General features: G+C 40.1%; 1 protein-coding gene across 1 annotated transcript in view; it reads left to right on the forward strand.

Annotated features, from left to right (window-relative positions):
• The window catches only part of BRAF (B-Raf proto-oncogene, serine/threonine kinase), an 87,364-nt gene that overhangs the window by 20,390 nt on the left and 42,235 nt on the right, over positions 1-24,739 (forward strand). Inside the window, exons 3-4 of the mRNA XM_069858787.1 lie at positions 9,394-9,657; positions 24,165-24,268. Of these exons, the coding sequence (XP_069714888.1) occupies positions 9,394-9,657; positions 24,165-24,268 (368 nt within the window). The remainder of the gene's footprint in view (positions 1-9,393; positions 9,658-24,164; positions 24,269-24,739) is intronic.

Genomic DNA, 24,739 nt, shown 5'->3' on the forward strand with positions numbered 1-24,739 from the left:
GATTGAAATGAAATGGTTGATTGCAATGATAACGAGCTTAATCTGTTATAAGTCAGAATTTCAGGTAGTGAAATCATTAGTTCATTACAGCCATTTGTCACTTGTATCTAAATTAAAACTGAGATCTTGAGATATTCTATGACTCTGTCTCTATACTGGAACCTTTTTAATTATTCTGTAGCTCATCAATAGGGAAGAGGGCATTTGCAGTGGTAAATGTGTACTGGGAAATCGTTGCAGTAGTGTAAAGAGTGTGATAACTCTGAAATAGTGGGTGACTGCAAACCACAGAGTCTGAAGTGGATTTGCAAGTTCAATGTTTCCACGTGCCGCTGAGATGAAACTGCAACTCTGGCTTATCAACATGGCAGGGAAGTCCTGCAAGATGGAGCAGGGTGTTCCTCCACTGCACTGAGCTCTGCTGGATCATGAAGTGGATCTTTTGACTGGTAGTGCTAGGGGAGCAGTACTGATTAGGGAGCAGTAAGCCATTGGGAGGAAGATGGAAATGACTGCTTTTTCAGTTGAATTATCCCATGAAACAGCAAGTCCTGTGAAAAGAGCGCACTGTCATTGAAATGAAAAGCCGTGCTTTTCCCAGCTCTTTGGTATGTGGTTCCTCTGCTTTCTTTGTTCAGGTACTTGCCATACCAGTAGTGGCTAAGCCACTTCCAATCACTAACCTGGAAGGAAAATATTCTGGTTTTGTTGGATTAATTTGTCACCCAGTCAGTAGATTGAACTTGCTCCTGATGAAGTCCATTGAGCCCCAAAGCTGTGGTTGAGGTTAGGGAAGGGGAAGAGCTTGCAGCTGTGAGCCAAGAACCTAGAAAATGGGGTGGGAGAGAAGAGAAACTTTCTTTTTGGGTTGTCATTAGCTTAGATTAGATCATCCTTAGATGGATGGATTAATGTGAATACAATTAAATGCTGCAAACCTGTCATTTGTTTAATGTGTAGATTTCCAGTGGTAGAGCTGAAGTGTGAGAGAAAGTAAAAGAAGAAATAGGCTGCAGCATTTGTGATATGGCCAGAAGCAAGATTACTGTCTACTTTTGACTGTTCATTTCAACTCAGCAGCAGTTCTGGTGCATCCTTTCTGTGCATTTCCCACCTTTTTGGCTGCTTTTGCTGTGATTTGGAGCAGGGGTTGCTTCCTATTGTCAGAATGTACTTTGCAGCAGTTTATCTGAGTCTAATCTGTCACTGCTAGAGCTAATGTTTTGACTTTCTGTATTCCTCCACCTGTCAGAAAATGGGCCAGAACATCCCTGGTTGTAGCATGGAAGGACAAAGCTCTTTGTCAAAAGCTCTGAATGTAGTGTGATAACGTGGGGAAGAACACATTTTCTTCTAGGAAATGTGGCACTAAGGAAATACAATACTTGTGAATAAAAAGAACAGGAGAGTATGTAGAATACATTTGGGTATCTTAAGTGGTTCAACAGATGACTCATCCATCTGACATTCATTAGAAATAGCAAACGCCCTGTGTACAGAGATGCTGTTGGGCCTGTTGCTCAATTCCATACCTGGTCATCATCACTGATTTCTATGCATGGCCTCTCTTCCCTCACCCTCCCCTTCCAAGCTTTCATGTCTAGACTAGGTGTAGGTCTTGATGCTATGGTCTGTGTGCTATCTTTAGAGCATTTGAACAGGAAGGTAATGTAACTTGCAGTCTGTCCAATCCTGTTTTGGGTTTTATATTTCAGTTGTTTTGCTGAAGTCTCATTTCTGGCTGTAAAGCATATTATTGCCTTGCTTTTACCCAGGGTCAGTATGGGTAATTTTTTTAGTCTGTTACTAGGACTTCATCATCCTTTCCTTTGCTTCCTTCCACTGCTCTGATATCTTTGCATCTTCCATAAAGTGTGAATGACTCTTAAGGACTTATGCGCCTGTTGATCATCTCTGGAGTGCTATCAGCAATCATGTTGTAGCAAAACTTGGAATTAGCCAAAGCTAATTGCGAACTAAGTACCTGCAAATGAACACTTTTGCTTTCACTTATATTGACTTTCACTGTTGTAAACATCTAGTTTGTTATTCTAATACTTCCTGGAAAACCATGGCTTTTTGTATACTTTTGAAAAGCGTGACAGCTATACATCCATCTTCTGGTGTGTAGAGTTTCAGCACAACAGGATTTGTTCTGTTCTTCTGTATTCCTGTCTGGCTTTACATCCTTTTTCTTACGCATTCATAGAAGTTAGAGCACCCCATACACTGGCTTCTGGCCTGTGTTGGTGCAGCCTGTGTAGACCTGTCAGGTAAATTTGTGGTTGACAACGTTGCGTTTCAGTTAAAAGTGGAAAGGAAGGGTTGGGAGAGCAGATGCACATAGGAAAGCTGGGGAATTGAACAAGAAAATTAATTGTAAAAACTGAGCTTTCAAAGGATGTAGTAAAATTATGTGTGTATTGAATATAAAATATGCACCTCATTTTAAAATAAAAAGGAACTTATGCCTTAGTTACAGTTGCTCAAGAAAAAAGAAGCTAAAAAGCTTTTGTTTCGGTGCTCATCTGAGAGCAAGAAGACAAAATGGGTTTTTTTTTGTGGCAGAACTTTTTTTTTTTTAATTCTGGGGGGGGTCAATGCATTTTACATCAAAAGAACTTTAAAACTGACAGCTGTTGTCACAGCCATCATTTCAGGATTCATCAATGGACTATGAAAGAGGAATGAATTTCTTGAAATACCAGAAGTGATTGATATGTGCTATGTTGAATTCAGCATATATTTGATTATTCCTGCCAGAAGGGTACTTGAATTCAGGGATATCATCTCCCTGTCTTCACCACAGAATCACAGAATAGAATTGTAGAATGGAAGGGGCCTTACAGATTATCCAGTTCCAGCCCTGCTGCCATGGGCAGGATCTATCAGTCCTCAGAGACAGTCTTAAAAAAGTGGCTCTAGAGCACACAGAGTGGGGCCTTGGTAGCCTGGGCAGGCTGCTTCGTGTGCAGCTGCTGAGGATTGGAAAATGTAACATGAAGCTATAAAGCAGCTCGTCCCTCTCCTGTAGGGGCTGAGGAAAGAGACCAAAGCTGCTGAGAGACTTCTGTGTGCGTTTTATAAGGTATAGGGGTAAAAACCAAAATGAACAGAAGAAAGAAAAAAGCTTGTCATTAGCTGTGCAAGTTTCTTCCAACTGTTGTAATTAATAGTGGTTTTGGCTACCTTATCAATGTTCTAATATGATTACAATTAAAACTTTTCTCTTTACATCAACTGGAAGAAATAATAAAAGTAGTATTCATTTGTAGCTAAAATTCTTAGGTAATTGTGGTTCTTAATTACTTCCATCCCCTGTTTGTGTGCATGCATCTCGGATCAGACAGAGCCCTTGAAATCACTATCAAATGTTTGAAATAACTGCTTTACTTAGTAGATGTACAAATATCATTAATAGCATTTTTCTTTTTTTCTGGAGAAGAAGCTGTAGGAGCTCCTTGGTAGGCTTTGCCATACTTTTTGGAAGCACTCTGTATCACAGCAGCTGAATACATCAATGATTTTTGTCTTCCCACAATTTCTCAGTGCATTTTATCTGTCCTTGAAGTGCTGTTTCCCAAAACACACAGTTTGTGATTCACTGTGGAAAAACCCTTTTCTTAAGGGTTTGTCTAAGCATCATAAATATTGGAAATCTTTACTGCTAAGCGGTCTGATGTTATGATACTGGAAAACAAATGGGGTTCATTTAGCAAAAATGGTTAAAATATGCAGTTGTGTATTCTTCTATTCTTTTTTCTTTGTATCTACCAACAAAGCACTGATGAGAAGGATGACCTGAGCTAGTGAAGGAGAATAAAGATCTGTGCGTTTCAGCTTAGCATTGGCATCAAATGCTGTTTCCAAACCGGAATGGGTTGTACAGTTTCAGACTGGCCCAAAGCAGTAAGCTCAAACATAGAAAGGAGAGGTGGTGCTTAAATGACTTAATCAGATTTGTTAGACTTTGGAGACTCGTAATAACTGTTCAGGGAGGCCCCACCTACTTAAACTTCAAAAATGCACTGTGTCTCCTTCTTGCCTCATAGTCATATGTACAGTATATTACCTACAAACACTTTACCTGTGAGAATTCAGTTTAACAGTGATGGTCCTTTTGCATGTAGACAGCTCTTTCCATGGTAAGAGGTTGCATCTTGCACCTGTAGGTTATTTCAGTTAACAGGACAAGAGTAAACTGCCTGCATTTTTCTATTCCACACAAAATAAAACAGTATACAGATGCATAGGTAGAATGATAACTCGCATCAAAATAAGTTTTAAAAGTCAGCTTTCTAGTATTGTCTTGAAGGAATCAGCCTCTTTCCTACTTCTAATTTTGGAAGCAGTTTAAAATGAGAATCATGGGAGTAGAGGGATGTTTGTCCCTAAGTATTGTGATTTCTTTCTTTCTAGCTTTCTCTTTTACAGGAATATTTAATGTATTTTATTCCAAGGCCCTGTTGTTGTTATTTTTTGAGAGTTCAGCTGGTGACTTTCAGGAAAGTATTTCATTCCTTGTTCCTGTATATCTGAAGACTTCCCACAGGAGGTCAAATTAATTAATTAAAGAAGATTACCTCTTTGCTGATCTGAAGTATGCTTATTGCAGCAGCAGGCAGATGCAGTCTGAAATGGATCTCAGTGCTGAACCGCAGCTTGTTTCAGACTGCTTCTGGGATGCCAGGAAAACGCTGACTCTAGGTACAGGCATTGGGAAGCGTGGCAATTCTCTGGGGAAATTCACATTAATTTTTGCTAGGCTTCTACCAGATGCTGATCAAATATGTTGGACCAAAACTGGAGTGTCTAAAGTTAGACTAAGTACAGATTTAGGAGTCTTTCTAAATGAAGAAATCCTGACGTATGTTACTGCCTATCTTCAGCTCGCAGTTAACTTAGTGGGATTTGCATTTGATGAACAGCCTAAAAGGTCAGACATCTTTTAAATAGAAACACAATCTCAGTTTCAAAGGCCAGGAAACTGTTGTTTAGGCTTTTAAGAGTCTTGCAATGTGTGGATGTTATCTGAAATTGACTGAGGAAGGGAGAGAGGGTGGCAAGCCAGTTGATTTGCTTGAGTTTAGGCTGGGTTTCTCACCAGATACGGTACGGAGCAGGGAGAAGAAGAGACCATATTTTGCCTCCTTGCTTATGTCCCAGATTAATTTAAAAAAATATATATTTAACTTGTTGCTCTTTTGTTTCCTTAGATGTTATATCTGGGCTGTACAGACTGGTTATGGCCAAAAATAGCAAATTTCAAGTATGATATAAATGATATGTAATACAAAAATACACACATTTTTGAGAAAATCCCAGATCATCATCTTGCCAACAGAACTGTGTTGGTGCATCTGTGTAGTGTCATGCATAATTTGTTGACTTCTAAGGTCAGGTTTTCTTTTGTCAGTAGCTTGCAACATTTGAGAAGTAACTAACTCCCCTGTGAGCAGCAGTTGTGTTATGTCATGTATGTATGTTGTATATAAACATGCCAGATTCTAATGCATTAGATGCATTTAGCAGCTTACCAGGCCTTTATATGTTTTACTTAGCTGAAGCCTCAGGAGTATTCTCACATGTTTGAAACTCTATTATATGATCTGCGTGTAGACTGATACATAATATACTTAAAATTAATTTTTGTTTTATTTTAGATAGCCATAGAGTTATGTGTTTGTTGGCAAGATGATTCTTTGATAAGATGTGCCAGTTTGAATCTAACAGTTGGCTTTTCAAACTTTGTGAAATACTGTAAATTAGCACTTCATTGGGAGCCCCATAATGATACAGCAAGCAAATAGATTCATTGAGCCTAATATGTCATTAAAGGCAGTCTGGCCTTGGCAACTAATAAATGACCTGGAGGAGCTGAAGAACAGATGCCTCATGACAAGAAGCAGCTCAACAAGGATGATGAATGCAGCATCTTGCACCCGGGACAAGGTGGCTGCCCATCGGTACAAGCAGAGTTGCTGGCTGAGTAGCGGCTCTGCAGGGAAAGGACCAGGGAATGAGCAACAAGCTGAGCTGTCCATGACCCACCCTCACCGTGACAGCAGCAAACTGAAGACTGGGCTGCATTAGCTGGCGGGAACAGGGACCCGTCTACTCACTACTTGTGCAACTGCACTGGGGTGGTGGTTAACATGGAGCAGAGAAGGCAAAGAAGGAATCCATGGGCTCTTGAAACCTAAAGAGAGGGCCAGACTCGTCAGACAGGCACAGCAAAAGGGGGAGAGGCAATGTCACAGGCAGCATCAAGAGAATTTCATAAGAGAAAATTCTTCATCATCAGAGTAGGTTTTGAACTCTGGAACTGATGGCATGGAGGCTGTGAAGTCTCCATCCTTCAAGACTTTCAAAACTTGCTTTCACAAGGCCCTGAGTGAACTTAAAAATTATCTCTGGGTTAATCATGTATTTGGACTAGATGACATCCAGGGATATCGTCCAATCTTTTTTTTTTTTCTCTTCCTGTGTTTTTATATCAAGCTGAAAGAAAGGTTTAAGTTTTCTTGTAGAGTATTACTCACTTCTTAATGGGAATATGTAAACTGCATGGATTTCATTGTAGATTTTGTAAACTTTTCCTTCTGAAATGCCTTTTAAATCCTTAATTTAATTAATTGCTTGAATGTTCAACTTAATCTTCTTCATTCTGTAGATGCTGTGCAAACTTCATTTTAAATTTTTCTGTTTGGTTTTGTAAAAAATAAATCAACCTTAGAGCTGATCCAGAGGGCCTTGACTGAGTTGAAGGTTTGCGTAGCTGTTAATGCCTGTCTGCTGATATGGCCGTGCTGCTGCAGGTTTCTGTTGTAGATAGGCCAGCGTGGTGGCATAATAATTCTTTTGGCTAGAAACACTTGCCATAGGTCAGCTTTTCTGTTGTAATGCTCTTTCAATTCAACTCCGTCAGATAATTCTATGTTTTGACTTGGTGCTGTTGGCTGGTTAAGGTCTCTGGGTACAAGTCATCAGCTGAAACTGATGTCTCACTGAAATACTTTCTCTTTGTGAAAATGAGATTTTGTTGGTGCTATTCTGTTTCTGCTGCATGTACTGTTGTTCCTTCTGTATACAAAGAATTTATCTTTTTAAAAGAAAAAAAAATTTTGAAGTCTACTGTTGCACTTCTAGTTCCATTATGTTTTATTACAGGATCTTCTACTGTGACATTGAGTAACAGTGTAATTAGTACTTGAAAGCTTGTGTCTCCATAAAAAATTGAGAAATTCTTTTAATGCAGAATTTGAGGGTATAGAACCCAAAGCTGGCAGCAGCTCCCATCTTTCTATGCTTATTGTTTATTTTCTTAAGATAGATCATTTGACTCTGAGTTTGCTCTAGTGATAGATGAAGCTGCCAGTGTAAACATTGTAGAATTGAGTATTTTGAAAGATGTGTGTCCTTTTGCGAAGTAACTAAGCCTGCAAGTATCCGGAAGCAATGTAGTGTTGCATGTGCTCAAATAATATTTTGTAATGTTCATGAGAAAAGGAAGTAAGTATTTAGAAAAGTATTGGTGAAATGGTAACAGTTTATGATTCTTAATTTTTTGTTTACTGAAAACAGTTCTTGACACATGGAGCTTTTACTGGAATTTACATGAAAAGTTGATCCTGGCAGTAGGGCAGTGACACTTGTGTTACTGTACAGCCAAAGAATTACGTTATTTATAGTTGGCTAACCTTTGTTTACTTTTGACAGTGGAATTGGGCTAGAGTGAAAATGTTTTGGCTTTAAGTTCTCCAGTTTGGGGTCTATTCATAGAATGCCAGACATCTTCAGTTTTTAAAAGAAATAGTAAATAGCTCTCAGTTTCCAGCTACTTACATCCATTTATTAAAAATAAAACTTAGAATTTGAAATTGTGATGGTCATTGCCATTCTTTAAAAAGCTTTTTCTTTCTTAGTCCTCTTTGTTAACACTGTGGGGACACTGACACAGATTTTGAACTTAGATCCACCCTGGGGGATGCTAAACCTTCATAAAAAGAGAGGGACTAAGCACTGTTTACTTAACAAAACCAGCCTGGGTTAAGTGAACCGGCACATACAACCTGCAGAAAGAAATTCATGGTAAAATATAGTATCTGTGGCAGCACTACTGAGTGGTGGTTATTTTTCCTCTTAATTTCAATATTTTTTTCTACATATAGACCCTGCAAACGTTTTGGTCAATTTAGTTCTCCTATAACTTTAATTAGGAACAAGTTATGCACATAAACCTTGAGGAAAGCAAATATAAAATAAAAGTATCTTTCCCGATGTAAATATCTTTTGTGGGATTCAAAATGTATGCATCTTGGCAAAGATCTTGGTCTTGCTTGAGAGCTAAGTAGAAAATTCTGTTCTCTACTGCTTAGATGTTCGGTTTGTAAGACCTTTGATTCATGTTTGTAACAGTCTAACACATCCTTGGTTAACACAGACCCGCTTATGTAGCGTGAAACAGGCTCAACTGATTCAGAGTTTTGAAGATAAGTCTGTAGCGATTTATATGCTCGAGAACTAATTCTGATACTTGGATACAGATCAAAATTTTCTGGTCACAAAGACAAAGTTGGTGGAAGCAAACTTTAAACAAAAATACATGCGAATTATGTATTTATATTCATTTAATAAAAACATAATGGGAAAATTTAATGTTACTGATTGGGGGGGTTTTGTTTACGAAAGTTGGTCAGTGTGTAGTCAGATTTTATGTAAACTTGGTGGAAAATCAAATTAATCTCATACAGATGTTAAATTCTTACAAAGGATCCCTTTTTCGTGTTTATGGATGACTTTGTAACAAGGCAGATTTAGTTGTGTTCTAACTGAAATCAAGTGTTTTGTACTATCTGGCATGACAGGATAGTGCCAGAGGTGAAGGATGGTAAGCAGTGAGCTGGGCGACTTGTCAGATAGAGATGGTAAAAAGCAGATTTCAGCTTTCTCTTAATTATTGCATTAGATGTATTTAGCTGTCATTCCAACAGAGTGGTAGATTTAGCTGTTACACAGTAATTCGGCAGTGCAGCTGATGACATTTTTTAACGATTGCTGTTTTTCTTTAAAGTAGTTTTGAATTAGACTATTAAATGCAGGCACTTTGAAACTGACTTATGATTTCTTTTATCCATTTACCCATTTAATCTATGGAAAAAAATATTTGTTGGTTCAAAAGGTTTCATGTAATGAATTGAAAGCCATTTCTTCTTTGTGTCCTACAGAACAATTAGACCAGACCATTTTGTTCATATTCCTGAGAAATTCAAATTAGTTTAGAATGCATTTTGTTTCATGTTCATTCTGAATTTAGATTTCTGTTTTCTGATTTAGATTTCTGTTTTTGTTTGAGGCTACTACATCATTAAAACAGCTCCTCTTCCTTCACAGGCCTATGAAGAATACACCAGCAAACTTGATGCGCTACAGCAGAGAGAACAGCAGTTATTAGAATCCATGGGGAATGGAACGGATTTCTCAGTCTCCAGTTCGGCTTCAACAGACACAGTTGCATCATCTTCCTCCTCTAGCCTCTCCGTAGCACCTTCATCCCTTTCGGTTTATCAAAACCCTGCTGATATGTCACGGAATAACCCTAAGTCCCCGCAGAAGCCTATTGTTAGAGTCTTCCTGCCCAACAAGCAAAGGACTGTGGTGAGTCAGTTTCTATGCACATGCTTGTAACCTCAATATTTCCTGTATCTCTTGCCCTTTGTATGCAAAAGTTAGTTCAGGAGCTGGAAAAGTACCCGTGCAGAGGTCAAAGAGGTGACACAGTCACTCTGTTCTCTGCTGCAATCAGTTGTTTTCATATGTGAAAGTCTTCTACAAGATTAACATGGAGATGTCCATTATAGCAGTAACACAGAATGCAGAACTTTCAGGATTTTTATAACAAGTAAGATACTTCAAGAAATATTTTTCTCAAATCAGTTTTCTTGGATAGTCATCTCCTGTTTTACAATGATTAGGAGAGGAAAAGAAGCTCTGTTTCTTCTCTCATACAAAATTATTTATTAATTTAGCATGGCAAGACTGGGGAAAGTCAGTGTTTTCTGTGTTGTCTAAGTTACTATCAGCAGTGAATGCTTTAGAGCAAGTACTAGCCTCTTCCAGTAGAGGTGAGCTATGGAGAATCACTTGGGTTTGTTCTTTTTTCATTTCCTCGTCAGTTGCTCTGATGAGTGTTTCATGTTCGGACCATGATATTATCAGGTCCTATGTGGAGAACTGGGATGGGGAGTGAAATAGTTTCTATTAGAAGGGGCCAGAATTATTGCCTGCAAACTTCTCAAAAACTAGTGTTTATCAGTTTTGACAGCACTAGAGCGATTCCTGGAGTCACAGAAGAAAAGTTGACATTTGATTGTTAGTTGCTTATTATAGGATTTATCAATTACGAACAGCTAACTGAAGAGCCTTGATGTGTGCTTTAGAATAATGCACCACGAACTGTGATAGATGAAATTAGTGAGAAGCTGTAGTCTAGGCTTTGTTTTGCAAGGTGATGCATAATCCTCACTTAGAAGGGGAGCTGTGGTTGCTGAGAAAGTGGGGAATGAATGAACAAATGGATAGCACAGCCCTGTGTCCATGTGAAACCAGTGCTCTTCATAGCAGTCAGTCAGGTATTGGCTGTCACTGGACTGTGGCTGCCTGTGGAAATGGAGTTGCTGGGAAAGAGAAGAAAACATAAGCTGCGTTGTGCTGGGTATTGGGAACACGTCCTCTCCCTCTCCCTGTTGTTTTTCTTCCACCTGTCCCTCCCCCGGCCCCACCAAACAAAATATATCATAAGGCTTACAGTGGGAACAACAGATTAAAGGGCAACTGTTCTCACCTGATTGGCTTTTTTAAAATGTTGCTTAATTGTTGAGGATATTGCTAAAGATTGAAATTAGTATTTGGGTTTCTGCCTAGAGAATGGGAGTTCACATTAAATTGTGACCACTGTGTAGATGGGCAGTGTTAAGCAAGATTTTGTAAGGTACAGAATCACAGAGTAGTTTGGATTGGAAGGGATTATAAAAGTCATTCTGTCCAGTCCCCCCGCAGTGAGCAGCGATGTCTTCAACTCAATCATGTTGATCGATATGGCAAGGCACGTAGTGCTACACACATTATGAAATTTGGAGAGAGGGTACTGGGTTTTGGACACTCTTGTTTGTTCTTGTATTCTGTCCCACCATGTCTGGCTACTTTAGCCGCAGTCATTGTGATGGGACTGTCCCACAAGTTGTTTTTTTTTCTCTTTCCTGTAATGGGTCATACTATATCACATCCTGCATTGTTCTGTGCATTCCCTTTTAATAATGTGTTATCTCCTCCTCTTCTCTAAGCCACAGAGTACATTTCTGGTCTTACCCTTTTCTCCCCATCTGCAGTACTCTTCTGCTCCATTCCCTTTCCTGTTTTTTATCTTCTCCTCAATCCTTTTTTCAGAAATGTGGTACGACTTTTCTCAAGCCTACGCTTTGTTTTGCTTTTAAGGAATCACTTTATATAAGAATAGTATATAATTATGAAATATAGTACATCAAATTTGTAGACAAGAATGATTTATTTATTTATTTAGGTTCAAATGTGTGTATTTCACCAAGTTTAAGTTATTTTTTAATATGCAAATCTGATTACAAGTTAGGAAAAAGAGGCAGCTGAACTTCCCTGTGAACTACGTGATAAAATTTTAGGCCAGTGCAGAACTGTCTTGCCTCATCTGGGATGCTTTTTTGTGCATGTTGCTGGTCTATTCTAATTGAAGTAAACCAGACTGTCTTCAACCAATGCATCTTTAAGTTTTTAAGGAACAGGTCAGCTTGATGTGTTAAGAACCAGGTGTGAGGCTGTGCTTTCCTGGACTAGCGTTCCTTCTCACTCTTATTCCTAAGGCTGGGATATTTTGGTGAATGTTGTAGTTCTGTGGTATTCAGTCATGCTCATGAGGAGCTTGTAGTTTTAACCAGAGAGATGAAGTTCACGAGTGCCAGCTTGTCTGTTGCTGTGTCTTGACTAGGAGTTAAATTTCTATCTGAGAATGTGTTGGTTTTTGGCGAGGGAATTGTAACGCTTAGCATTAGTACTCAGTGACTGGCAGCAGGGCAATACAAGTTTATTCCAGCACTGAATCTAGATGTTCTTTGCTGACTGCCTGAGGCTATTGTGGTGTAACTCGGGCATAGTCAGGGAGAAGCTCTTTCTCCTCTCCCCAACTCTCTACTGGAGTCTAAACACCATTTGCCTTACTGGTCTGGACCTACAGCTTGTTTCCAGCTTGCTAAATGTGGCATACTGAGTGGAGCGTCAGGAAGATCTTTAAACTTGTGCTGCAGTAATAAAAAAGTGATACTGACAGAAGAGCAGGAGCCAGGCGATTGGTGGAGGTAAGGTACACTCCCATTTAGTCTCTAATCTCCTATAAGTGTGTCTGTAGATGCATTTGAATAAGGGGACAGACAGATGTCTGCAGATGCAGGGAGGCATGAACTACGCAGATGGGATCACTGTCTGGAAGCTCAGGTTGACAGGATTCAGCTTCATATGCTGTCTAGCAAGGTGGAGTTCAGCTCCACTCCTGCTAGGGAAGACCTGGTTTGGGTTGAAATTGTCATTCTAAATAAGCAATTGGAAATTTATACTCAGGTCTGGTTAGCAGGTACTGCAAATTAATAGTTCAGCTTTGTCTCAGGGAGAGAGCTGAATTCTTTTTAATTCAGTTTTACACGCTGCTTAGATCTAGTTGTGTTACGAAATTGCACTTCTTTTTTTATAGACCTAGTAAAAAAATCTCTGTTTTAGAGCGGGGAAATGGTGTCTATAGGAACTCCAAGTGTTGGGGTTGTTGGTCTTGGAGCTGAAGTTCATTTCTCTGAAACTTGAAACAGTGCGCTTGTTATTGAGAAAGTCAGTAATTTCTTGTATGGCGACTCTTAATTTATTTTCTCTGTTTTGCAATATTTATTGATCCCATGTGCAATCTGTTGAAAACTAAGGAAATTACAGAAGCAAAGCCAATTCAGAAGGAGTTGCAGCTTACAGTGCAGTTTTAACTGCAGGTAGTCAGAGGGCTACAAGCTATAGGCTGTGAACCTAAAAAGCACTCAGCAGTTTTCAGTGAACGCTGAGATTAGTTGCTGTAGTAGACTTCCTTCATTCTCTCAATGGAAAGAGAAGTGTTGCATACGCCTTAGGTCTTCCTTGATAACCTCTGGCTTTAAAATCCGACCTGCAGTGTCTCACTTGTGCACATTAAATGAGCCATTTACTTATGTAGCCATGACGGTAGTTTAGGGTATTCAAGTATACAGGATAGCTTCTGATGCCATGGGTTAAAGTAGGAAGAAGATTGCTTGTAGAAATGCATAGTACCTGCCATTAGGGCTTCTCCCCCACCCAAGTTCCCATTCCATAAGGCTGTTACAGTAAGGATAAAATGTGTCCTACAACAGACAGAAGTAAGACTTTTTAAACAGGTTTCCTGTGGCACATCAGTTGTGCCTGGTGCCTTCCAGGAATGTGTTCCAAGACCTTGAATGGAATAAACAATTTGTGGACATATCTGCAGTATCTCTCTGTTGCAGTCACAGAGTGCGAGAATAGGGCAGGTGTGTATGATATTTTTTCCAAGTCATCTTCCAAATTTAAGCTATTTGTCACAATGGAATTTTATGACTTTTAAGTGTTTTCTATTTGGAAACCCTCTGTCTAGACTCCATTAAACCCATGCTATGAATACTAGAGATTTGCGTGTTATGGTAAGAAATTCCACTGGCATGGCTATATGTGGTGTGAGTAATCATATTCTGTGTTGATCTTCTAAGTCTGCCGCATGCTAGCTCTCTAACTTTACAGTGAGGGAAATACTGGCTTCTGAAAAAAGCCTTTTTGTACAAGGCCAGGGTACAAAAATAAATAGCTAAAACCAGTCATAACTGTGCAGAGGAACCATATTGGGAAGTTTCGCAAGTTGTAGTGTAGTTTAGTAGGAATGAAGAGAAAGTGATATGGGGGCTTGTAACTCAAGTACTTTATGAACAAGATCATACAACTTGTATTAGCAGCCCCGAACTATTTTGATTACTCAAGAAATCTCTTCCAGCCAAGTACTTACAGCGTGGGAAGAAAAAGGTCTGAAAGCAAATGAGCAATACTGAATAATCATAGAATCATAGAATGGTTTGGGTCAGAAGGGACTTAAAGGGTATCCAGTTCCAACAGCCCTACCATGGACAGGGACACTTCCCACTGGATCGGGTTTCTTGTAGCCCCATCCAATCTGACCTTGAACACCTCGAGGGATGCAGCATCCACAGCTTCCTTGGGTAACCTGTTCCAGTGCCTTGCCACCCTCATGGTGAAACTTTCTTTCTAATATCACATCTAAGCGATGGAAAGTTAGAAAAAATAAGATGTAAGCATCAGAAATGATGGGCACATGAAAGGCAGCAGGTGATGATGGTTCTTGCCCTTAATCTGTGTGTGGCCTGTTGCTATCTGCCACACACTAGTGATGTCCAGAAGAAATACTTGCTTTGTCTCTTCTGGCCACCTTGGCAGAGTAGTTACAGGGGTGGCAGGGAGTCTCTGCTGCTCTGCTCAGAAAGTTCACAGGGGGTCCTTTTGCAGCTCCAGAGCTTGCTTTCTTTCTGTGAGCATCAACAAGGAGTGGATTTGGTCATTTTGAATTTAATTTCTGTCCATAGTAGTCTGAGCAGTGACAGTGAAACTGGGGGGAGCGGAGCATAGCAGATGCCGTTCCTGCTTTGAGAAAGCTTAGTGGCCTCCACGTACTTCATCTGCCTGCAGATTCTGAGTAGGATCAAATCACCCACCGTGAGGTCTAAAAAGTTCCTATAGCAGCTCTGAACTGAAAGTAATACTTGGGGAAAAAAAAGTAGTTTTCCTTTCTTCAATGTTGAGCTATAGAAGAGTGCATGGTTTTTTGGTTGTTCTTTGTTTTGCTTTTCTTAAGCATAAGAGTAATTTGTGTAAAAACTCAGTATAAATTTGGTCCAGTAAGCTCTTTTCCACTTTATGTGTTATTATGCTTGATATGCATGTCATAGTTACCTATGTATTAGGAAGTTAATGAAAGTTCTCAAAAGGCAAAGGTGAGACTGAGTTTTTAAAGGGAGAGTTTGTATTTTTAAGACTTGCAGAGTTGAAACAGAATTGTGAACGTGTGTGGGGACAACTCTTACTTCAGGTTTTGCACTTTTGTCACACGTTGGTTAATTAGTACATCTGCCTTTTAATTAGACGAGCAATCACGTGTTCTTCTCTGCAGTCATGAAGACTGGAAGAATCAGATATTTTTACCCTACCTAAATTCTTAGCATGAACTAAATCATCATGTGTGCACAACTGGGATCCTTCAAATGGTCTGGTTTTCAGTCTGGTACTCGATGCATTTCTTTTGAGTTAAGATTTGCATCTTACTTTCTGCAGTTTATCCTGTGAGTTTGTGCCTCAAGGTTACTGAGCAGTAAGCACTGGATTTCTACAGACGTTCAAGCTATCCTGCCAGTTTCACCTGTCAAGTATACAGAAAATTGAGAGAAGGAATGTTCAGGCAGCTGAATAAACTAGTTTCTTGCTTTTAATTACACACCCCTTTAACATGGTCAGGTTTTTCTAATAAAAAACAATTAAAAATTCTCATGTCATGTGAAACATGCAGCAGAAATGGAGTTTATTCATAGCCTATGCCAGTGGGTGCTTGCTGAAAGTATCTGAATGGTTTGGAATTTTGTGCATCATATGAACAGACTTGTAAAGTGACATAAAGGGCAGTTTGCTTTCAAGTAAGCTTCACTTGCTACATGTTTGGGTTTTTTTAAATACTTGGATCCTCTAGGAGAGCTATTGACCAATCTTTCCTATTGCTGAAAGACAAAATCAAATTAGACACTAGGCTATTGGTTTTCATTGGGAAAAAATTTAACTATGGAAGACCTCTTTCTCAATAAGGCTGTCAATAAGCAAACAATTTTATTACATCGTTTGAGTTGTAATGAAATGAAATAGACTTTACAGCTGCTATGAATAAGTCTTTCATGTCTAGGAAAGCCTGAAGAATGTGTGTCTGAGCAGTGTTTAGTGAAGGAAGGCAAGCTACAGTGCTACAGCAGGCTGTGGCAGGGTCTGGCTTGAGTGGAGTTAATTTTCTTCACAGCAGCTGATGCAGTGCTGTGATTTAGACTGGTTCCGAAACGCTGCTGCCAGCACAGCAGTGTATTAGCTATTGCCGAGCAGCCCTTGCACAGGGTCAAGGCTTCCCCTGTGTCCAGCTGCCCCTACAGCGAGTACTGGATGATCTTTAAGGTACCTGCTGATCCAAACCATTCTATAGTTCTATATGACATCATCCACTACAGTAAAGTGAAAGGAAGCAGCTATTTTCCCAATAGCTGCTCTTGCTCAGGGACTGTCCGGGCATCAGCCTGCTTGTGGTGAGTGATTGCTTCTGCATCACTAGGAAAATTTTTTCCCATCTTTCTTTCTGTCACTTATTCAATTGTCTTTCTCTCAACCCAGAAGCTTTCTAGCTTTGGTCCTTCCAATTCTCTTCCCCAGTCCGACTCAGGGAAGTGAGCAAGCAGCTGGGTGGTGCTTAGCTGCTTGTGGGGGTTAAGCCACCACACAGACTAAACACAATGTTGGATAAATTCAAAGTAGCATGTGTTGCAAAGAGAATAATTTAATCTGCTTCAGTTTTATTGATGTGCAGTCTTGGATTGCAAAGTCAAACAAAATTGAATACTTGCCATTATAAAATCGATGCCCTGTCATCTGGAATGCCTTGTGCAACATTGATCACTGCTTTTTAAGAATATTCCTCAAGTAAGGAGAGCTTAGTGATTTCTTAAGAGGTAGAAAGTGTGTCTGTAGAAAGTAATGAATGAGAGGGAAAATATGGCTGGGAGCATTTGGTTTACCTTATAACATACTACTGAATGAAATGGATTTCTGCAATGCAGTTTCTTGCCCCCGTGCCTTAAAAGCATTTGGAGCGTGATCACCTGAGACAAGACACTATAGAAGTGGATTCTGTGTCTGACCTGTTGGAAAGATTTATTTAAACTATTCTGTAATTTAAATTTCTAGTGCATTTGAGTTTTGGTTTGGAGAGCAGCCAGCTGAGTTTTTCATCACTTGAATAGAAACCTCAAGGTCCTGGGTTTTGATTCCCATATAGTGGCTACGGATATTTTTCTAGGTAAGCATTTCTTTCAAGTCTGAAGTCTAAAGCCTATTTTCCAAACATTTTCTTTTTTTATTAGCGGGTCACTGTCAGTCTTCACAGCTTCTGACCCTGGTGTTCACCCTATCTAAAATTCTAACATGGTGATTCCACTGTCTGCTATGACCTTACAAATGACCAGTGCTCTTCTGAACACAGTTTGGGAGCTATCCCTCAAAAGCTTGAAAGCAGGCTGTAGCAGGATGGGTGTTGGTCTCTTCTGCCAGGTAACAAGCGATAGGATGAAACAAAATGGTCTCAAGTTACACCGGGGAGGTTTAGATTGGATATTAGAAAAAATTGCTTTACTGAAAGAGGGGTGAAGCATTGGAAGAGGCTGCCCAGGGAAGTGGTGGAGTTACCTGTCCTGAAGTTGTTCAAAAAACATGCAGATGTGGCACCTTGGGACATGGTTTATTAGGCACAGTGGTGTTGGACTGGTGGTTGGACTGAATGATCGTAGACATCTTTTCTAACCTTAATGATTATATGATTCTAGAATGGGCGTGTGGAGGCTGCTGTTGACTAGGCACAGCAAGTTTGATCCATTGTGATTTGGTGATGGCATACTCTAGAGCAAGTATTTCTGTATCGACATGAATCAGTCCATTGTGTTCTACAAATCTACTGATTTTTAATTAATTGTGAATTAATTGCATTGGTGGTGTGAGAGGGTGCTGGTAACCAATGTCTTTACAAGTTAAATGGGATGCATTTGATGAAATGGTATCAGCTTTGTAAAACAGGTAAGTTCTCTTCAACTTCCCTTGGCAATAAGATTAGTGCAATGGAATTGTCTCCCATTTTTCTTATTAACGTGCTCCATTAAGAATGTATATTCTTAAATGCTGCTTTCTCAGGGAAGTTGATCAGAGCTTCCTGCCCTGAAATCTACAATAGCTGTGTCTGAAAGCAGTCTTCTTCATGTTATAGATGATGTGATGTTCAGTATTGTTTTATGTCCCCTTTGCCATGAAGGGGATAATTTTGTCTGTTGGTGCTATAAAGTGGCTGACTGATTCAGTTAAACATTTTTTCTTCATAACTAAGATAGAAGTGTAGATCTCATGTTTGAATTTTTACTGGGAAACCTAACATAGAGTCATAGAATGGCTTGGGTTGGAAGGCAACATGGGCAGGGACACCTCCCACTAGACCAGGCAGCTCAAAAGTCTCATCCAACCTGGTCTTGAACATCTCCAGGGATGGGGCATCCACAGCTTCCCTGGGCAGCCTGTTCCAGTGCCTCACCGCCCTCACAGTAATAATTTTTTTCCTCATATCTAGTCTAAATCTCCCCTCTTTCAGCTTAAAACCATTACCCTTTGTCCTGTCAGTGCACTCCCTGATAAAAAGCCCCTCCCCAGCTTTCCTGTAGGTGCCTTTTAAGTACTGGGCTCCCTGTAGGTACTCTTGGAAGGCAACTAGTTATTTGACGAAAAAATAGCTTAGCTTATTTCTCTCCCAACGCTTCCAATTCTGTGAGCATATTCCTGGCATTTCTTGGTCATATAGGTGGGGGGGGTGGGGAGGTGGGAGAGAAATCGCGGTCTTTCAAAGTGTTTGTGTTGAGGTAAATAAGTCAGCACTCAGAAGTGATATTTGAAAATCCATATTACTTGGAATATTCTTGCTGTTTTACCTGGTACCCTGTTGAACTGTTTGGAGCTTTTCTGAAGCTCAGAGAGGTGTTGCGTGCGTACATACATACATACTGCTTGGCTAAAGTGAGCTGAACCACAGTGCCAGGCAGAGGAGAAAACAGAACCGGCTAGCTAGTTTTGATAAATATAGTACTTGGATATCCAGAGGTGTCCAGCCTTTCCACTTTCAGAGAGTGCCTTTACACTGATTTTAAGTGCTTCTCAGTCCCTTCAGTCTCTTTATTGCAGTAAAATGCTGGCAACTTCAGTGGTGTGAGGAAGCATTTTTAACATACTGAGACTATGCCAGTTTCTGCTCTGATGCTAGAAAAGTGATGTAAGAGTTATTTAGGGATGTAGTCCTGAATTTCTTACTGAATCGGGAATGACCTGATTTACAGAAATAAATGATTTATTATGCATTGCTTAAATGTTTGTGGCTGCAGTACTAAATATATATTATCAGTAATGTTGTTATGAATACTTACTGTCCATAGAAATAGCTTACGTGAGTAGAAGAAATGTGGAAATGAAGTGCTATAGTTCTGTTTAATCTCTTTAGGTTGTAAGACTCTGCTTTGAGAATTTCTGGAGTCTGGAATAATTTTCGCTTGTTTCCTTGGGACTTCACACTTGCAAAGCTGAGCACGGGTTTTGGTGCCTTCCTGAATAACTACTTGCTCAATCCAAGACGTGCAACTAAATTACTTTCTCTGGTAGATAAGCAAGCTATGACTGAACGCATCTTGCAGTCTGTATTTGCAGCTTCTGTGCTGCAGCTTCCATGCTGCTCCGTAGTTTTCTGTAGTCCATCTCTTTCGTGCTCTTTGCTTCTGAAAGTTATTGGCTGAATCAACTTTCAAATTGTTAGAAACATCTAAACTTTTTCTGATCTACAAATCTTAGGTGGATAAGGAACTTAAGAAGAAAACTAGCAATTAGAATTTGGAAACAGACGCCCTAATTCAGTAGCGTGAACTTCCAGGTGGTAATTGTTGTGAAACATATTTAGATTCTCTTTATCACAAAATGGTAGCATCAAAAGATAATGGACGGATGTGGATAAAATGGATTTGAAGTAATATTAAGCATTCTTTGTTTCAACAAAATGCCAAATTTGTTCTGTTTGCTGGATTACAGTCATAAGGGTGTGCATCTTTTGGAACAGATCAGAAATTTTCTCATAGGGAACTGATTTTGTCAAAAAATGCTGATGTTACTCAGTTAAAATGCTCTGTGGGAATCCTATCAAAACCTTTGATGGAATTGATAAGACCACTTTGGGTGCTTGCCTGTCTGCTAGGCTGGAGCTGCTGAATCCTGGCAGGTCAGGGGGCTGCACCACACTGGGGCCTCTGCTCCCTGCGCTCCCAGGCTGTGGGACCGCACACCCTCCCTCTGGCTGGGATTGAGTAGGAAGCTGTTCCAAAACCCCTTCTTCAGGGAGTAGTCCATTAGCTGGGAGAAGATAATTTGGTTTGGTTTTTTTTTCTTAAGATGGAGTTGTTCTCCAAATCAATTCCTTGGAGCAGGATTAGAATCACAGAATCATTAAGGTTGGAAAAGATCTCTAACATAGTCAGCCCAACACCACTGTGCCTACTAAACCACATCCCAAAGTGCCATGTCTACACATTTTTTAAACACTTGCAGGGGTGGTGACTCCACCACTTCCCTGGGCAGGCTCTTCCAATGCTTCACCACTCTTCCAGTAAAGACATTTTCCCTAATATCCAATCTAAACCTCCCCTGGTGCAACTTGAAGCCATTTCCTCTTGTGCTATCCCTGGTTGCTTGGGAGAAGAGACCAACACCTGCCTCACTACAACCTCCTTTCAGGTAGCTGTAGATGGTGATGTGGTCTCCCCTCAGCCTCCGCTTCTCAAGACTAAGCAACCCCAGGTGCCTCAGCCACTCCTTACAACACTTGTTTTTATCTTTAACTTTGCCATATTTTAATGTGAGAAGAGGATGAGGGACAAAGAGGTTTAGAGGGGAGTGCTTTGTAGAGTGAGATTTCTGCTCTACAGCAGATGCTGGTAGGAACTGAAGGAGCAGGCTGAAGGGCTACATGCACAGATGGTGATAGACCGTACTGTACCAGTCTGGAAAATGATTAATCAATACTCCAGGGATTTATTCTAGTATTTAGCTCTTTTAATTTAGCCTTCTGTTTCCCTGCTCAGGAGTTCCGTAAGACAATGTTCCAAATGTGATGCTAATTGAGGATCCTGGTGATTTTAAGAGAAGTCAAAACGGTTCCCTAACTGTTTTTAACCTGGATCTCATTGCAAATGGCAGTGAAGACAAATGTTCTAGCCATGTTTCTAACTGCAAGTCACATAAATATCGCTCAGATTTTAATGAAGGGAACTTGGGGAAGTAATGCTGAGGAGTTGTGAATGATGAGCAAGTGAGATGCTTAATGCACTTTTTTTATAGACCTTTTGCACTTGTGTAGCTGTAGACATCCTTCATTCTGATACTTGCCAAGTTTTGAGAGCTTGCCATTCTGACCTTAATGATTTCCTAAAAGGAAGCCTGTAGCTTCGTAAATCTTGTTTTCAGCAGAATTAAAAAGAAAATTAAGTCACCTGCACTAGCATTATTTACACCAGTGTAATTCATTGATAGAGGTAGAACTTTCTGGTTCCTGACGCAGACCTTTGCTTCAGGAGGTACTGGAGAATGTTGTCGTCCTTTATGGAGGATCAGTGCTGTTGGAAGAAAATGTCTTCTAGTGGGCTCCTTCTTTACTTTAATGTTAGTCATCTTTCCACTGCTTGGCGTTTCCTTCTTGTCCGTTCCATTCCCTCATCCAGATGTAGATTTTACTAGGTTCTTTTAATAATTGCTTTCTTTTAATAATTACTGCCTTGTAGATTTCTGCCTGAGCTAAAACCTCTCCCCCTTCTATGCTCAGTTCTGACGCTTCTCTTAGGCACACCCTTCTCCTGGTGTTCCGTATCCAAAATGAGCTGTCTTTTTCTCCTAATCACAGCATGAAAGCTTCCTGTTCAAGATGTGCTTCCATTGCCTCCCCAGTTATTTCAACCAGTTCTTCGCTACATGTTAGTTCCTCATATGTTTGTTTCTTGTACTCTGCTTCATTTAGCTCATCAGTCTGTCTTCCCTCTGACCTGCTTGGTTGTTTGCCACCAGCCTGCTGATGGCAATCCTCTATTCCAGTGTACATAGGGTTTCCCCATGTCAGTTCTTAAGTTTGTCCTTCTTCTCTCCTCCCATTTCTCTGTCCGCTGCCCCCCCCGCCCTGCCCCCGATGTCTGTCATCTTCTCAGTATTTGAATTATATAATGATCATAATGTAGATCTAAATTCCTATAAAAGCATACAAGTCGCTCCCTCAGTCCTGGGAGGAAGCAAAGGATGCTGGAGGAATCCCTGGCCATGGCAGGCCCTGGATCTCCCTGTCCAGCAGCAGCTCTGGTCCAAGTTCCCCTGTTGGTACTGGTAATGGCTCGTCTATAGACAGTGCGCTGGGTCCTGTCATGCTTCCCTGATCTGTGGCAAAGCCATCGCCACCTCCTGACAGCCCTGGTGCCTGGAACCTTCAAGGCTAGCAAGGGAGGGTGTGATCAGCCTGGCACCCAGGAACTTCGAAGCCAGTGGGGAAGGGAGGAAGAAATCTGTTTGGTTTTCCTACTTGGTTCACAGAACCTTCAGGGCCTGATAATGAGGGGACAGGGAACAAATTCACGTCACAGAGAATGGCTGCTTGCCTCATAAAATGGCGCTAGTTATGCGAACCACATTCTCATGGGTGGGGAGCAGGGGGCACCAGTCAGAGAATGACCCTGGGAGCAGTTGATTTCAGAGTGAGCAACTGGTTTGGTAGAGACTTAAGCAGAGGGTGGAGTTTTACAGTGGAAAGTTTTTGACAGTATTGACAATAATAGGTGCTCCCAGGCTCCTTCTTAATACCAGTGACCATTAAGGAGGGTCTGCAGGAGAAACCTGCAATGATTGAAAGCCAGTGTTAACTTGTAGGATGGGAAGAAGTTACTTGCATTAATATAAAGATGCAATAAGAAGTAATGGAATGCATAAAACAAAGTCACTTAAGGCTGAATATGAAGATTGTGAAGCAGTATGGTGTAGGATGTTTTTTTCCAAGGGATTAGTAGAAATTGTATTTTTAAAATGTTTGTGTTGACCAGATGAAACGCACAGATATCCTTTAAGAAGCACTTTCATATTAATGGGAGGAAGGTTCTGAAGCAAAATATTCCTTTAATTTGTCTCTTCTGAGAGAGCATGTATTTAAGTCCTAGAAATGCAATATGTAACATAACCTGAAGTGGTGTTCATAAAGCTACTTGAAATAGACTGCTGCTTTTCACTGTCACCCTTAAGTAGGACGTAGGGCCCCTAAGTACCCATGGAAATTTAAGTGCAAGGAGCAAAAGCTAGGCTTTGATCCAAAGCCAGTTGAAGCTGATTAAGAGACTGTTTTTGGCTACAGAGGACTCTGGCTTAGGCCACTAGCAAGCCAGAATAGAGTCTCAGGTGTTCAGATGACTCTTTTTGGTTAGTTAAGTATGTGAGGTGTTCTTTTGATTCATGTTTAGGGTGCTGTCTCTGATTATAGGAGGTGTCCTAATGTGTACACCAACAAAAATGTTACATATTTTCACTGCTTAGTCTAGAAATAGTAAGTGGGTAATGCTCGATACCTTAACTACACTTAATCACCAGATTAGGTATTGTTCTGTTGTTATCACTTGATACTGTACGTAGTTAAATCACAGGTATACTTAGAGGTATAATGTATTTATTCCTATAAGATATGACTACAGTTAGAATAGAGGCAAGGAAAATTTCTTTACTTTTCATAGTTTGCTGTTCTTTGCTTAGCTAGTTCTAGTGTGTTTCTCCATTCTTCCCATCCTGTTAGATATAAACTTTTCAAATAATAAAACAGAAGAGAGGAGTGTGGTTTTCAGCTGTGAAGTGTCTGGAGAGTTGTAAATATAGGTTGAAGTGAGAGGTGATGGTCTGCCTGACTCAGGTGATTGTTTTATATTACTTGTTTGCATGCTTATCTATTTTAGAAGTAGAAATAAAATGTTTACATTTTATCATAATGTTTTTTGAATGCAGTCCAAGTTACTTCTTTCATTTTAGTTCCACTTACTTAGCATTCTGTAAAGCATCATGAAAAGTGGGATTTAGCACTTGAGAGTCAAAATGTTTGCATTGATTTGGATGGATAAATTGAAACTTGTTTTAATTAAACTTATTTTATGTTTGACCTCTAGGTTCCAGCAAGATGTGGGGTGACGGTCCGAGACAGCCTAAAGAAAGCTCTGATGATGAGAGGTCTTATTCCAGAATGCTGTGCTGTTTACAGAATACAAGATGGGTATGGTTTGTGTGTGATGGGTTTTGTTCTTAGAATCTCTTCTTGGAGTTATTCAGTATGGCCAACTCCATCCAGCCTTGTGAAAGTTGTTTTCAAAGTTCGGAATGATACGTTATTCTGCACTGAAACAATTTGTGCCTTGAAGACCTGTCTAAAAAGAACAGTGAACTCCTACAAAAAAAGATAATATAGAGTAATATGAGCTTATAGACCACTGGCAAAACACTCATTAGTCAAACTCGTTCTACCCAAACAAGTATTAAATAGGTTTTGTTAAATTTTTGGGGCTTATTTGACTTGGTTATAGTGTATTCTTAAGGGAGTATAGAGTTCCTCTGGCAGAGAGGAAATTGAGTTTCCAGCCCTAATAAGTTGGTGGATTATCTTACCGCACAAAACTAGGGATCTCATTGAATCTGTTACAGAACAGGTAGAAATGCTTTATATGATCAGAAGGGTCTCTGTCACGTT

Source organism: Phaenicophaeus curvirostris, chromosome 1 (genome assembly GCF_032191515.1).
Source record: "Phaenicophaeus curvirostris isolate KB17595 chromosome 1, BPBGC_Pcur_1.0, whole genome shotgun sequence".
Taxonomy (NCBI): Eukaryota; Metazoa; Chordata; class Aves; order Cuculiformes; family Cuculidae; genus Phaenicophaeus; species Phaenicophaeus curvirostris.